General features: G+C 35.8%; 1 protein-coding gene across 1 annotated transcript in view; it reads right to left on the bottom strand.

The window, feature by feature from the left end:
• Positions 1 to 16,434, bottom strand: part of APOOL (apolipoprotein O like) — a 123,258-nt gene that overhangs the window by 13,206 nt on the left and 93,618 nt on the right. Inside the window, exons 3-6 of the mRNA XM_065916438.1 lie at positions 13,506 to 13,625; positions 9,747 to 9,801; positions 8,001 to 8,099; positions 660 to 751 (exon numbers count right to left, since the gene is read on the bottom strand). Of these exons, the coding sequence (XP_065772510.1) occupies positions 660 to 751; positions 8,001 to 8,099; positions 9,747 to 9,801; positions 13,506 to 13,625 (366 nt within the window). The remainder of the gene's footprint in view (positions 1 to 659; positions 752 to 8,000; positions 8,100 to 9,746; positions 9,802 to 13,505; positions 13,626 to 16,434) is intronic.

Raw genomic sequence — 16,434 nt, 5'->3', positions numbered from 1 at the left:
TCCTGTGTTATATATGTGCAAATAAGTTTCCCAATTTTTCATCTATCCTTTAACTTTGTATATGGTATACTGTGATCAACAGAAATGTATGACTTTGATGCAGTAAAATACATTATTTTTTTTTTTCTTTGATGGCTTCTGGCTGTGTTTTAAGAAGGCCTTTCCTATCTCAAGATTATACAAAAATACATTTCTGCTCTTCTAATATTTTATAGCATTATATTTTCTCATTATATCTTTATTCTACTTGCAATATTTTTGCATGATATTTGGTAAACATCGAAATATTTTTCTGAAATGTCAATTATTTCACTATTCCACAATTATTCTCCTATTCCAACTATATCTTGAATAGTCCACCTTTTCTTTACACACTGATCTGAAATGCCACTTGTAGCTTAATCCTCAAACCAGCATTTATATTGTTGAATTATATTTAAAAAATTAATCCTATTTATTTGTGATAATCATGTAATTAACAATGGCATTAACAAGCTGAGATGCTAATGTGATTTTGCTAACAGAGTTGCCAGCAGAGTTAATACCAACTATATTTCCCTGAAAATTAAATGTTAAAGGTACTGTGTGACATTTAAATATTGTCACACTGAGAATTTAAACAAATACTGAAATGAAGCTATCACTTAAAAAGAGCTTACCTTTGCAATTATTACTGATTGAACAGGGTAGCAAACAGTTGCTCCCAAAGTGGCCAATCCCAATGGATAAGCAATTCTCTTAAACCGAGAACCTGTAACATTCAAACAAACTATTAAACTCCAAACAGATGCTGCCAGACACTTGATGCTTTTATAACTTTAATGTTTTCTTTGTTCTGCTTTAAGCCATCATTTATGCTAAGTTATTTTTTAGGTAAAAATACCAATCAAGATGAGAGATAAAATGTCCTTAAGTATTACAGTTCAATTAATATCCCTTAGTTGCCACGTTCAATTTAAGAAAAGTATTCTCAATCTAACATTGATAATTACCTACACAAGGGGGGTTGATGATTTTCTTCTTTTTAAAAGCTAGGTATTTTTCATGTCCTAAGAAACCCAGAGTTGTAGCCACAGCTTTACCAAGTTTGTAACACCATGTTAAACTGAAATGGACTCTTTTCAGATATTTTTTTTAAACTATGTCTCTAGAAAGATGAAATGATCCAACTAATAAAGTTAAAGATTTTAAAAGGTACATAGCTCCTTCATGTCATTGTTTTAGAATACTGAAGTAATAATTTAATAATTGCAAGTAACTTGTAATAATTCATTCATTTTCACTACTGCCTTAATTAAGCATCTAGGAGTCATTTTGAAACTTTGTTTAAAGTAGCAAAATTCTTTAAAAAAAAATCTTCCAAATAGAACCTCACTAGGAATTGATGATTTTGAACTGTGGTGTTGGAGAAGACTCTTGAGAGTCCCTTGGACTGTAAGGAGATCCAACCAGTCCATCCTAAAGGAGATCAGTCCTGGGTGTTCATTGGAAGGACTGATGCTGAAGCTGAAACTCCAATACTTTGGCCACCTCATGCAAAGAGTTGACTCATTGGAAAAGACCCTGATGCTGGGAGGGATTGGGGGCGGGAGGAGAAGGGGATGAGAGAGGATGAGATGGCTGGATCCAGGCATCACCGACTCAATGGACATATGTTTGAGTAAACTCCAGGAGTTTGTGTTGGATACAGAGGCCTGGCGTGCTGCGATTCATGGGATTGCAAGGAGTCGGACACTACTGAATGACTGAACTGAACTGACTGAGGAACTTCATATATAAAATCTATAGACTTGAAGTTAACTCTAGTTAGCCTGAGGAAGTGAGGATCATTATCAAGCCCTACCTACATGGCTTTTCCAGAATTCCCATATCACCCCTGAACACTTTTATGGAACCCTAGATTCTACAGAATAATTTGAAACCCACTACTCTAAGCCATAGCTTAGTTCAAACAGACTGTTAGCTCAAAACATTATGTATCTTAAATACTTGTCTGAGTACCCTTGACTTTAAATATGATCTGGGAAATTATTATAGATGATGGGATTTCTAATTATGGTAAGTACTTTTATTCTCTGGAACAGAATTTACAACTCAATTAAAAAATGAGACAGTTTATCTAGTATATCAGTAAAATATACTAGTTTATCTGGTATATCAGAAAAATATAGCAGGCAACTTCACAGTTTAGGGAAGGTAAAACAAGATGTATTTCACTATCTGGTTTTGACTATTAGTAATGAGGCCTTCTACAGTCATGTCTATAATAGAATAAGCATTGAGGGAGGTGGGTAGGTAGGTTGCTTCAACCTTTAGTTTTACTTTCCTTTAGATATAGACTGGTTTTGGTGATATTGGGAAAGAAGGACTAATTATATTAAAATAGGTCTTGTTCACTATTGTCCTAGTATCTGTAGTTTGGTTCTTCATTTTCAGTTCAGTTCAGTCGCTCAGTCGTGTCCGACACTTTGTGACCCCATGAATCGCAGCACGCCAGGCCTCCCTATCCATCACAAACTCTTGGAGTTTACTCAAACTCATGCCCATCGAGTCAGTGATGTCATCCAGCCATCTCATCCTCTGTCGTCCCCTTCTCCTCCCACCCCCAATCCCTGCCAGCATCAGGATCTTTTCCAATGAGTCAACTCTTCCCATGAGGTGGCCAAAGTATAGGAGTTTCAGCTTCAGCATCAGTCCTTCCAATGAACACCCAGGACTGATCTCCTTTAGGATGGACTGGTTGGATCTCCTTGCAGTCCAAGGGACTCTCAAGAGTCTTCTCCAACACCACAGTTCAAAAGCATCAATTTTTCGGTGCTCAGCTTTCTTCACAGTCCAACTCTCAATTCCATACATGACCACTGGAAAACCCATAGCCTTGACTAGACGGACCTTTGTTGGCAAAGTAATGTCTCTGCTTTTTAATATGCTATCTAGATTGGTCATAACTTTCCTTCCAAGGAGTAAGCGTCTTTTAATTTCATGGATGCAGTCACCATCTGCAGTGATTTTGGAGTCCAAAAAGATAAAGTTTGACACTGTATCCACTGTCTCCCCATCTATTTCCCATGAGGTAATGGGACCAGATGCCATGATCTTAGTTTTCTGAATGTTGAGCTTTAAGCCAACTTTTTCACTCTCCTCTTTCACTTTCATCAAGAGGCTTTTTATTTCGTCTTCACTTTCTGCCATAAGGCTGGTGTCATCTGCATATTTGAGATTATTGATATTTCTCCCGGCAATCTTGATTCCAGCCTGTGCTTCTTCCAGCCCAGTAAAATCAGTTCTTGATTTTACTGGCCTAATATTTCTTACTGTATGTTTCCTTGACTCAGCCAAATTCTAATTCTGCTGCTCCTAAACTTGGAAGGTGGCAGGTTTTCCTTGATGTGTCATCTTATTTTATTCGTTATTTACTTTTTTTGTAGTTGCTATACTTTTAAAAATCATTTTAAAATTGAAGTATAACCATTTCTTTATTGATAAACATTGAAGAGTATACCATTCTCAAATCAACTATCCAAATGTTTAGTGTTGAATATTGCATATGCTTGGATTTGTTCTGTTTTTTCATATGACTATATATCTATGGGAAAAAAATTGAAGTGTGTTTGATTTACAATGTTGTGTTAGTTTCAGGTGTATAGCAAAGTGGTCCAGTTATATATATATATTCTTTTTCAGATTCTTATCCATTATTGGTTATTACAATATATTGAATATAGTTCCCTTGTTATATCATTGTTGTTTATTTAGTTTATATACAGTAGTGTGTATATATTAATCCCAAACTCCTAATTTCCCTCCCTCTCTCCTCCCCACTATCCCCTTTGATAACCATAAGTTTGTTTTCTATGTCTATGATTCTATTTCTGTTTTTTAAATAAGTTCATTTATATCACTTAGATTCCCCATATAAGTGATATCATATGATATCTGTCTTTCTCTTACTTCACTTACTATGATAATTTCTAGGTCCATCCATGTTGCTGTAAATGGCATTATTTCATTCTTTTTTAAGGCTGAGTAATAATATTCCATTCTATCTGTGTGTATATGTACACATATCACATATTCTTTATTATTTTAAATATTAAAAGATTTACATTCATCCTCTCTTTACTTGATATGAAAGACCAGTTTACAAGACAATAAATTGCATTTGTGTTCAAGTGCCCTACTCCTATAAGTAGGAAATGACTCTAGACATAGTCACTAACTAGCTATGTAATATGTACTATGCAATCATTGAACGATTTCCTTTCTCTAGACTTCTATCTGTAACATTATAGGATTACACTAAACCAACATCTTTCATACTTTTTTGACCATGACTCACACTGAAGAACAAATTTTGACATATCTCTGTTTCTATTTCTCTTTCACATACAAACACACACATACACTACTGAAACAAAAGTTTCACAATATTTATCCATACGGGGTACAAAACACTCTTATATTTGCTATCCTCCTCTATTTTGTTTGTGAATAAAATGCTTCCTGAGAATCACCATATTTAATTCACTACCTACTTATAAACTGAGCTCTGTAATTTAAAAAATTGGATTAGATTATTCTAGCTCTGACACTTTGGAGTCATTGTGGATGACTTAAGGAACAGTCTCTCTTACAAGTGAATTGTGAGAACTGAGTAATACACTTTGGCCAGTTTCCTTTAAAATTGAATTCTTTGTCTTATTGTCACATATGGTGATCTTGGTTTTCAATGTCTTTCCTAACAAATAATTTATAATATGTATGCAATTAAAGGTTGCATATAGTGTTAGAATAAAAACTATGATACAAGGAGCCATTAATATTATCTATAGGGACAGTGTTAGATCTGTTGTGATAGGTACATGGGTTATAGTAGCATGCTGGAATATTCTTATAACTTACAGAGGTTTTATATCTGATTAGGTATACTTGGGTTAAGGCTACTTTAAGGACTAAAGCCAGGTAAACCAACCATAATGCATCTGACGCCAAACTCCAGGCTGGTTGAGAACTGTGGTTCAGCTGGTTCTAACCACGTGTAATTTAGTTTAGAGATAATGACTGGCATTGGGAGACAGAGGATAAATGGAAGGTGCTCAAAATGGCTAATGACCAGAGAACTGACCAGCTTTGTAAGGGCTTAAGTAAGGAGGGTAGGCAGTAATTCCTACTGAGAGAGATTTCCATACCAGAGATGGAAGATGGGCAAATACAAAATTCACCATGTGTTTAGGAGAGTTATTTAATGATGTGCAGAAAAGAGTTAACATATGCCCAAGACTGCTACTGTTAGTAAGGTATGCTTGCAAGACTGGCTGGCACCTGGAAACCTGACTGGTAAGTAGTTCACTACACTAAGAGAAAATGTTTCCGGAATCACAAGAATGGTTCAGTTCAGTTCAGTTGCTCAGTCGTGTCTGACTCTTCACGACCCCATAGACCACAGTACGCCTGGCTTCCCTGTCCATCACCAACTCCCGGAGTTTACTCAAACTCATGTCCATCGAGTCGGTGATGCCATCCAACCATCTCATCCTCTGTCATCCCCTTCTCCTTCCGCCTTCAATCTTTCCCAGCATCAGGGTCTTTTCCATTGAGTCAGTTATTCGCATCAGGTGGCCAAAGTATTGGAGTTTCAGCTTTAGCATCAGTCCTTCTGATGAATATTCAGGGATTACTTCCTTTAGGATTCACTGGTTGGGTCTCCTTGCAGTCCAAGGGACTCTCAAGAGTCTTCACCAACACCATGTTCAAAAGCATCAATTCTTTGGTGCTCAGCTTTCTTTATAGTCCAACTCTCACAAATAACATGGCTTATGCTGAACAACTATTGATACTTTACTTCTGGGAGTCTGGAATCTTGGTACATGCCAGACAAACAGTGTTTATATGACTAGCCTCCAATAATAGCCTTGGTCACTCAGTCTCTAATGAGCTTCTCTGACTGACAACATCTCATAAGTATTGTCACAATTCATTAGTGGAAGAATTAGGTGCATCTTATGACTTATACAAGGAGCCTGGCGGGCTTCAGTCCATAGGGTCACAAAGAGTTGGACATGACTCAAGTGACTGAGCATGCACACATGACTTACATGACTCTACTGGGAGAAAACTCCTGGAAGCTTGTAATTCGTTTCTTCTAAGCTTTGTCTGATGTATCTTTTCCCTTTGTTGATTTTACTTTTCATCCTTTCAATGGAATAAATCTTAGCCATGAATATGACTATAGGTTGAATCCCCTAAGTCTTCTGAGCTAACCATCAAACCTGGGAGTGGCTGTGGGGACTCTCTCTGTAGAAGTGGTATAGTGAGAAGGAAGGACAAAGTTGGTAGAGATACAGAGTACAAAGATGAAAAGAAATCAAATATATTAACCCTCATGTGCTGAATGAGAGTAGTGAGTGAGTTGTCTACCTCAGAATCTCCATTCCCAGCTAGCTGATGTCAGTTCCAACAACCTTGATCAGGATGAGACCAAGAGGGAATAATTTTTTTTTTCTGAGATATATCAGTATCTCTGTCTTGATTTCTTAATATAGTCCCCCAAATATGGGTGTTCACAACTAAGCAAAGAAAAGTAGTTTGAGTGGCTAGTATACATTATTATATAAATGTAAAAATTTTAAGACTTTTTAATAGCAATAGATTATTAAGATCTTGTCAAAAATAATGTTGTCTAAAAGATGAAAAACAAAATGATAAATTACAATTTTAAAAGGAACAGCTATATATTTTTCAAATTTTATTTTTAAATGACCATTCAGGAAATTCAACTTTTGGGGGGGGGTTCAGTTCTATCCATTTTAATATATGTACAGAGTCATGAAACCACGACTACAATCAGGGTATGTTCTATCACTCCTAAAAATTATCTTATGTTATCCCTTTGTAGTCACACCTTTCCCCCACTCCTAACCCCTGTGAACCACTGACTTATTCTTTGTCACTAAAGTTTTGCCTTTTTGAGAATAATGTGAATGGAATCATACATTGTGTAACTTTTTAAGACTGGCTTCTTTAACTCAGATTCATCAAGACTGTTGTACGTGTCAATGGTTCATTCCTTTTGTTCCTAAGTAGTATTTCTTTGTATGAATGTGCCATAGATTAGTTTACTGTTGAAAGACATTTACGTTGTTTGCAGCTTTCGGTGGTTATGAATGGAGTTACTATAAATACACCAGGGAAGCTTGGCATGCTGCAGCTCATGGGGTTGCAAAGAGTCAGACACGACTGGGCGAATGAACAACAACAACTATAAACATTAGTGTACAGGTTATCCAGAGTAAATACCCAAGAGTGGGAATACTGGATCTCATAGTAATTACATGTTTAACTTTATGAGAAACTGTCAGGCTATTTTCCAGGATGGCTATCTCATTTTGTATTCCCACCAAAAGTGTACAAGGGTGTCAGTTGCTCTGCATTCTCAACTACATTTTGTATGAGCATTCTTCTTAATTTGAGATATTCTAATAGGTATGTATTGTTATCTCACTGTATCTTTTAAAAATATATATTTATTTTTTAATTGAAGGATGATTGCTTTACAGAATTTTGTTGTTTTCTATCAAACATCAAGAATCAGTCATAGGTGCACCCACATCCCCTCCCTTCTGAGCCTCCTTCCCATCTCCCTCCCTCTTGAACCCTTCTAGATTGTTATAGAGTTCCTTGCATCATACAGCAAATTCCCATTGACTATCTATTTTACATATGGTATTGTAAGTTTCCATGTTACTCTCATCATACATCTAACTGTAGTTTTAATTTGCATTTCCCTAATAACTAATGATATTGGACTTCTTTTGGAATCACTCTATTTCTAAAAACACAAAAAAGTCTTCGTGAAAGTAAAGTAAACACACGGTACTATAGAATCTAAAAATTTTTTACATTAGGCTATCAATAAGGGATATGAGGTTTTCCTGTAGCAGTAAAATTCAGCAATTAGTATAATAGCATTGAAAGAGGGAATATATATATTTTAACCTTACCTTTTCTTGCTGAAATGAAGCCTGCCAATCCTGAAACTGTAATCACTCCAATTTTTGGAAGAAAATCTCGAGGTGGATTCTTCAGATATACATATGCATCTCGAGAAATCAGTTAAAATTAATATGAATAATTTACAATTGGGCATTCATATCAGTATGATGAAAAGTTAAGAGATTTACTAAGATAATAGCAGATGATTTAAACATTCACGAGAGCCAACTCACTGGAAAAGACCATGATGCTGGGAAAGATCAAAGACAAAAGGAGAAGGGGATGAGATGGTTGAATGGCATCACTGGCTCAATGGATATGAGTTTGAGCAAACTCCAGGAGATAGTGAAGGACAGAGGAGCTTGGCAGGCTACAGTCCATGGGGTTGCAAACAGCTGGACAAGGCTTAGCGACTGAACAACAACAAAAAGAACTACACAAAATAATGATTTGAGCAGCAACTTAAAAAGCCAGTTATAATAGTTACCTGCTACAAAATAAAAATCTTCCTTCCACAGGTTATTTTATAGCACTTGTTTTCTTAATAGAGGTAAGTATTACATTTTAATGAAACATAATGCTAGAGTTCACACTTTAAGATGGATTACTATAAAGTAAATTCCTGATTGTATATGCACAATAATGGAAATGCTTCTGGCCTTATCGATTTAAACAATGGTAGGATCCAGAAAGAATTGAAATAGATACTTTATTAAGGAACTTTGAATAAGAGTCTAGTAAAACATGCAGCTACTACACTCTGCTTGTCACACTATTCCCCAGTAACCTCAGAATAGTTGTTGCTCTCAGTTAAAACCAATGATCAGAGTACAGACAAAAAAATAGATGGAGAGTGGGTAGAGGTTCAGATTTCTTGACTTTTTTATATGTTTATATGGTTTCTGATTCCATGCAACCCCCAGAAACACTTCTATCACAATTATTTAATTATTTAATGGAGTTCATTTATTTAATATTCCTCAAGGCTGATGAGACATATAACTTGGAATTAATTAGAATTAATCTCTACACACATTATATGATGATACATATACAGGTTATCAATACCAGTGACATTTAAAAATTTTAGCTAATCTTTCTGTCCCTACTCCCCATACACATTTATTTTGACAACTGTCTTAGGCTAAGAAGGGAGCTATATCTGCTGCCAAACTTCATTATCAAATTAACAAGTCAAATACAATTGTTTTCCAACATTGGCTCAAATATTCTAGGGTGACTAATTGAAGTACTGTTTCCCAGCAATTGGTAGCAAACTACTATGCATTTTAACAGCAATCAGTACTTATTTAAACTAACTAATAATAATGGAGATATATTTCAGTTTATGGTTTATGAGTATGTAATATGGGTTTTGTAACCAAAACAGTTTGAGTCCAGGTGTTGCCACTTACTAGCTATGTGACCTTGGTAATCCACTTAACCCTCCTAAACCACAGATTCCTCATCTATAAAATGGGAGTAAGTATAATACCAACATTCACAGGTTTGCTACAAAATTAAAATGGATAAATTATGTAAAATGCTTATTATAGTGCCTCAGCATATAACAATTGCTAAATAAATAATGGATACCATTGTTTTATTATTGTCATAAACTGCTATATGGAGTATCTTCTGAGTTGGTAAAACATGATGATGGATAACACTCCAAGTTTGTTTTCTCACATGTAAACACTGCAAGTTAAAAAGACAGTAGAACATTTCTGAATATAGATGGTTCACTCACCTACCTTTTCCAAATTGCACTGTATCCATTATCCCATTTTTCACAAAGACATAAACACCCTAAGTAAAAAGGGGGGGAAAAAGGACATCTGTATTTTTGAAGATATTGATAATTAGATCAAATAGCCCACATCTCTGAGAGTGTATGAAATTTCACCAAAATAAATCTAGCTTCTTTATTATCTATCAGAACACTTCTTGAACTTAGCTTCTCTTCTTATTTTTCATCTATTTAACATGGATAATACATGTTACTATTTTCCTCATATAAATGGGTAAAGTAATGCCTAGAAAACACATCAGAGCTGCTCACAGAAAAGTTATTACAGAAATACAAAGATTTATCATCTTATTTTATGACGCTGTAGAAAAATGAATGGAATTTTTAAAAAGTATGAAGAGAGCTATATTTCAGCATAGAAGCAACATCTGATTAATAAAGATGCAGTACAATATTGTAAAGTAATTAGCCTCCAACTAATAAAAATAAATGAAAAAAAAAGATGCAACAGCAACAACATTAATGATTTGTGGAGAAAACAAAAAGCCTAAACAAAGTGTTTCATCTCCCTCTTCCTTAGTTTGCATTCAGTTCAGTTCAGTCGCTCAGTTGTGTCTGACTTTTGTGACACCATGGACTGCAGCACGCCAGGCTTCCCTGTCCATCACCAACTCCCAGAACTTGCTCAAACTCATGTCCATCGAGTCAGAGATGCCATCCAACCATCTCATCCTCTGTTGTCCCCTTCTCCTCCCGCCTTCAATCTTTCCCAGCATCAGGGTCTTTTCAAATGAGTCAGTTCTTCGCATCAGGTGGCTAAAGTATTGGAGATTCAGCTTTAGCATCAGTCCTTCCAATGAATATTCAGGACTGATTTCCTTTAGGATGGACTGGTTGGATCTCCTTGCAGTCCAAGGGACTCTCAAGAGTCTTCTCCAACACCACAGTTCAAAAGCATCAATTCTTCGGTGTTCAGCTTTCTTTATGGTCCAACTCTCACATCCACACATGACTACTGGAAAAACCATAGCTTTGACTATATGGACCTTGTCAGCAAAGTAGTGTCTCTGCTTTTAATACGCTGTCTGTGTTTGTCATAGCTTTTCTTCCAAGGAGCAAGTGTCTTTTAATTTCATGGCTGCAGTCACCATCTGCAGTGATTTTGGAGCCCAAGAAAATAAAGTTTGTCACTGTTTCCATTGTTTCCCCGTCTATTTGCCATTAAGTGATGGGACCGAATGCCATGACCTTAGTTTTTTGAATATTGAGCTTTATAGTGTGCATTAGAAAAATAAATAAGACATTTATCTTAGGATAGAAATCATCCTACACAGACTGCTGTTCATCTTGTTTTTTCAATAGGAACATAAATTCTCTGCAAATCAAGAGCATATTAACCCACTGGAGGAATTAAAGCTTTAAATCAAATTCCTCCTTTTACCTGTTTCTATTTTAATACAGGAAATATTGTTACACACATTTTTTCAATAGGTATTATCTCATTTACATCAGAAGAAAAATGAAGGTATGGAATAATTTACCAGTACCAATTGCCCATTGTCATGCTGTATTCTATTAATGGAACTATTAATATTTAATAATTATTAATTATTAAATATTATTATTAATTATTAAACATTAATAAATAATAATTAATAATTATTCCATTCTATTAATGGAATTCTATTAATGGAACTGCAAAACACAGTGTAAATAGTCTCCTTCTATGAACTAGATGCTATGAAATCATGGAATGAAAACAACAAAAGAAAACAACAACGACAACAATAAAAGATTTTCAAAGCAAAGAAAATAGAAATAATTACATTAAATAAGAAAGAAATGTTATTGCTATTGACAAAGTATTAGTAACTTTGTCTCAGATACTTTCATGATGATCAGATGCAGAACCTGTTCATTATGTTTTAAAGCTGTACAAACCAACACGTGCCCTAATTGCCACTGAGCTATTTCTCCTCAGGGACTGTCTCTTGAAAAAATGTTTACTTTCGAAGTTATAATACTTACAGACCAGTTGATTGGGAATCATGTAACTGTTGAGGAAGAAAACTAGTCACTGCTTTTGGGGAATTTTCCTTAGCTGTGTTTAGGGATTCACTTTTACCACTGGAGGTCACTGCTACCTAAATTTCAAAACACTAAGGAATAGGAATAGAAAATGAATTTGCCCTCCATGATTCTAAGTTTAATGCAGAATGTAATTTGAGTCAGAGGTAATTTTTAGAGAATAGATTATTTTTAAAAGAAAATTGGAGAGGAAACGTTTACATTGAAGATGAAATGCATTTGAAAGCACCCTCCTTCAACCTATTCAGTTCAGCATATTAACAGAATAAAAAGTTCTTTTGGTCTTAAATTGGGTGACGGTAACAATACCAATTTAAAGATCCCTCAGGAACAATTTCCCTCACTGAAAACAACTTTGAGGACACTATGGAAAATGAGCTCTCAAGAGATTTCAGTCTGAATCATCCAGATGTTGACATATAGTCTCACGGGCATGATTCAGACCCTATTAGTTAAGCTATTTCTTGCTAAGATCAAACTATAGTACAACTAGTCAAACTATTAAGGGTGTGTTAAAAGTCTATCGTAATTTTTTGACAGGCATAAAATAAAACACTATATATTCATCAGATGTTTGAAATGCCAGCTGAAATGACCATAGTTCAAAGATTTGCTATTTAAGAACATTAGAATTTTCTTTCTAAAAAGAATGGATTAGAAACAAAAAAGGCACAAGGGTTCACAATTGATAGGTTAGATTTGTGGTTATTAGGTCACAATGATTAAAATAATAGTACCGACCTTATCACTATGACATTTACACTGGAAATGTTGATGTTAGCACACCTCTATGTGGATGTGATAATGAAACAGCAGTAATGTACTAGCTTATTCCACCATTCTACTGCTGGATAGTGTTGATTCAAAGCTAAGTATTAAAATAAGGTGAATTCTATCTTGCCCAATAGATGACTACAGTCAGAAATGTCTTATGAAGCAAACCCAATATGTTTACATTTTACTTAGTCAAATAAGGAACAATGCAGAAGTAACCTCAGAACTTCATGTAAAAACTCAAGCAATGTTTTGTACATGCCATGTGACATAAATGATTGTTGAACTTCTTTAATCTATGCAGTAGTGGTAGAGTACATTATATATGGCCACAAATTTTTTGCTGCTACTCATACTGAGAGATGGTATCTAATTTCTCTCTCATAAAAACTGGGTTGGCCTTAGTGACTTTATTTAACAACAAAATGTTGTACAAGTAACTTTTCTGGACATTTTAAGATGGGTAAGAAGCTTGGTGAATTGTGACTAGGGCCTCTTGCAACATTTTATCTAGAAGCCCTGAACTGTCCATATAACTTATCTGACTACCTGAGGCTGGGTGTAGATGCTTCAGTCAACATTCCCAGCTGAGCTCAGCCTTATAGCCATCTGTGACAAGGTGCCAGTGATGAGAATGAAGCTGTCTTGGACTCTGTAGATCAGTCCATTCACCTGACAAATGCCACTGAGTGACCTTTGTCAATACCATATGCAACAGAACAATCAGCTATCCGAAGTATGATTAAATTTCTGACTCACAAAATCATGAGTTAGAATAGTTACTATTTTAAGCCATTAAGTTTTGGGACAGTTTGTTATACATCACTGGATAACTGGAACAATTGTTATGTAAGACAAATGAGAACCCTCTGATATTAAACCACTATCAGAATTCACTTACCTTGCACCAGCCAATATAACGACCAGTTGTAGTGCGAATGGATGCAAAGCCCATTTGTAAATGACCAGGCTGCTCTTCAACATATTTAGATTGGAGAGGTGGTGCAGTATATATGGGGAGCTAGAAGGGAAAAAGTTCATGTCAAAAATATAAAATAGCTGAACTTCTTTTTTCCAGCATATGGCAGAATAAGAATCCTTATCAACCTTCCTACTGAAAACAACTGAAAAGTACTGATAAAATATATTTTGCGTGTGTGCTAGGTCACTTCAGTCACGTCCGACTCTTTGCGACCCTATGGACTATGTAGCCCACCAGGCTCCTCCAGGCAACAATACTGGAGTGGGTTGCCATGCCCTTCTCCAGGGAAACTTCCTGACCCAGGGATCGAATCTGCATCTCTTATGTCTCCTGCATTGGCAGGCGAGTTCTTTACCACTAACGCCACCTGGGAAGACCAAAATATATTTTAAACCATTTTAAATGCAGGAATAACCTGGTAACCTGTTTATAAAGACTATTCAAAAGCCAGACATTAGGTGAAGGCAAAAATGCAGAGATGAACAACAAAACCAGCTTCTACCTTGATGTCATTTGCTGTGAAACAGATGGTTAATGGAGTATGGATTCAGAAAACAAAACCCAGAATGAGCTTCAGGTGGGCAATCTTACTGGAGACCCTTTAAAAACTGACATCTCAAGGTGCTGCACCCCAAATTAAGGTTGAGCTAGAAATAAACATTTCATTGCAAGGGGCTGTTAGGATAACTGATTGTCTCAAAGACTGGTCACTGAGTAGAGAAGAAAGAACATTTCCTAAGAATTGGCAGTCACAAGTGAGAACTCATAAACTATAGCACAAAACTATCTCAATAATCTAAGAAATCTCAAATCAAGTATACATGTAGTGTGTGCCCAGGCTGGTATCCCCCACAGATATGTAGCAGATGCAAATGAACAGATCCTCTCTGGAGGAAGCCACCCAGACTTCAAAGAATTATAACAGATAAAGTTCTAAGAAATATGAAACCACAATTTTGAAAAATTTTAAAAAATTCAAAGAAGCAAAATTAGAAAACATTAGAAAGGATCTTGACAAGAGCTAGCAGAAACAACAAAGAGCAGAATCAGAACCGCAAAAATGTCTACACTAGAACATATGATATCAAATACATGTATTTTTTTTGTTGTTGTTGACAGTGAGGGCCACTCCATTTCTTCTAAGGGATTCTTGCCCACAGTAGTAGATATAATGGTCATCTGAATTAAATTCACCCATTCCTGTTCGTTTTAGTTCATTGATTATTAAAATGTTGATGTTCACTCTTGCCATCTCCTGCGTGACCATGTCCAATTTACCTTGATTCATGAACCTAACATTCCAAGTTCCTATGTACCATTTTTGTCTACAGGATTGGAATTTACTTTCAACACCATACCCATTCACACCTGAGCATCATTTCTGCTTTAGCCCAGACAATTCATTCTTTCTAGAGCTATTTCTCTGCTCTTCCCCAGTAGCATATCAGACACCTACCGACTTGGGGTGCTCATCATCCAGAGTCATATATTTTTCCCTTTTCATACTGTTCATGGGTTCTCTAGGCAACAATACTGAAGTGATCTGCCATTCCCTTCTCCAATGGGCAACATTTTGCCAGAACTCTCCACCATGACCAATCCATATTTGGTGACAAGAGTCCAAAATGCAGTACATGGGTACAATCTCAGAAACGACAGAATAATCTCAGTTTGTTCACAAGGCAAACCATTCAATATCACAGTAATCCAAATCTATGCCTCAACCACTAATGCTGAAGAAGCTGAAGTTTTATGGTTATATGAAGACCTACAAGATTTTCTAGAACTAACATCAAAAAAAAAAAAAAATGTCCTTTTCACCATAGGGGATTGGAATGCAAAAGTAGGAAGTCAAGAGTTACCTGGAGTAACAGGCAAGTTTGGTCTTAGGAGTACAAAATGAATTAGAGCAAAGGCTAATAGAGTTTTGCTACAAGAACACAATGGTCATAGCAAACACTTCTTCAAACAACACAAGAGATGACTCTACACATGGACATCATCAGATGGTCAGTACCAAAATCAGATTATATTCTTTGAAGCCAAAGATGGAGAAGCAAAAACAAGACCAGGAGCTGACTATGGCTCAGATCATGAGCTCCTTATTGAAAAATTCAGGCTTAAATTGAAGAAAGTAGAGAAAATCACTAGATCATTCAGGTATGACTTAAATCAAATTCTTTATGATTTTACAGTGGAGGTAACAAATAAATTGAAGGGGTTAGATCTGATAGAGTGCTTGAAGAACTATGGATGGGGGTTCATGACATCGTACAGGAGGTGGTTACCAAAATTAGTCCACAGAAAAAGAAATGCAAGAAGGCAAAATGGTTGTCTGAGGAACTCTTATAAACAGCTGAGAAAAGAAGAAAAGCAGAAGGCAAATTAGAAAGGGAAAGGCATACCCAACTGAATGCAGAGTTCCAGAGAGCAGAAAGGAGAGATAAGAAAGCCTTCCTAAGCTAACAATGAAAAGAAATAGAGGAAAACAATAGAATGGGAAAGACTAGATATTTCTAAAGAAAACTGGAGATATCAAGGGAATATTTTATGCAAAGATCTGCACTACAAAGGACAGAAATGGTAAGGACTTAAAAGAAGCAGAAGAGATTAAGAAGAGTAGCAAAAAAAAAAAAACAAACAAAAAAAAAAAAAAAACACCACAGAAGCCTTAAGACCTGGATAACCATGATGTTGTGGTCACTCACCTAGAGCCAGACATCCTGGTGCGTGAAGTGGGCCTTAGGAAGCATTACTACAAACAAAGCTAGTGAAGGTGATGAAATTCCAGAAGAGCTATTTAAAATCCTAAAAGATGATGCTATTAAAGTGCTGCACTCAATATGCC

Source organism: Muntiacus reevesi, chromosome X (genome assembly GCF_963930625.1).
Source record: "Muntiacus reevesi chromosome X, mMunRee1.1, whole genome shotgun sequence".
Classification (NCBI taxonomy): domain Eukaryota; kingdom Metazoa; phylum Chordata; class Mammalia; order Artiodactyla; family Cervidae; genus Muntiacus; species Muntiacus reevesi.
The sequence above is the reverse complement of the archived record's forward strand: the minus strand, read 5'-3'. Positions and strand labels throughout refer to the sequence as shown.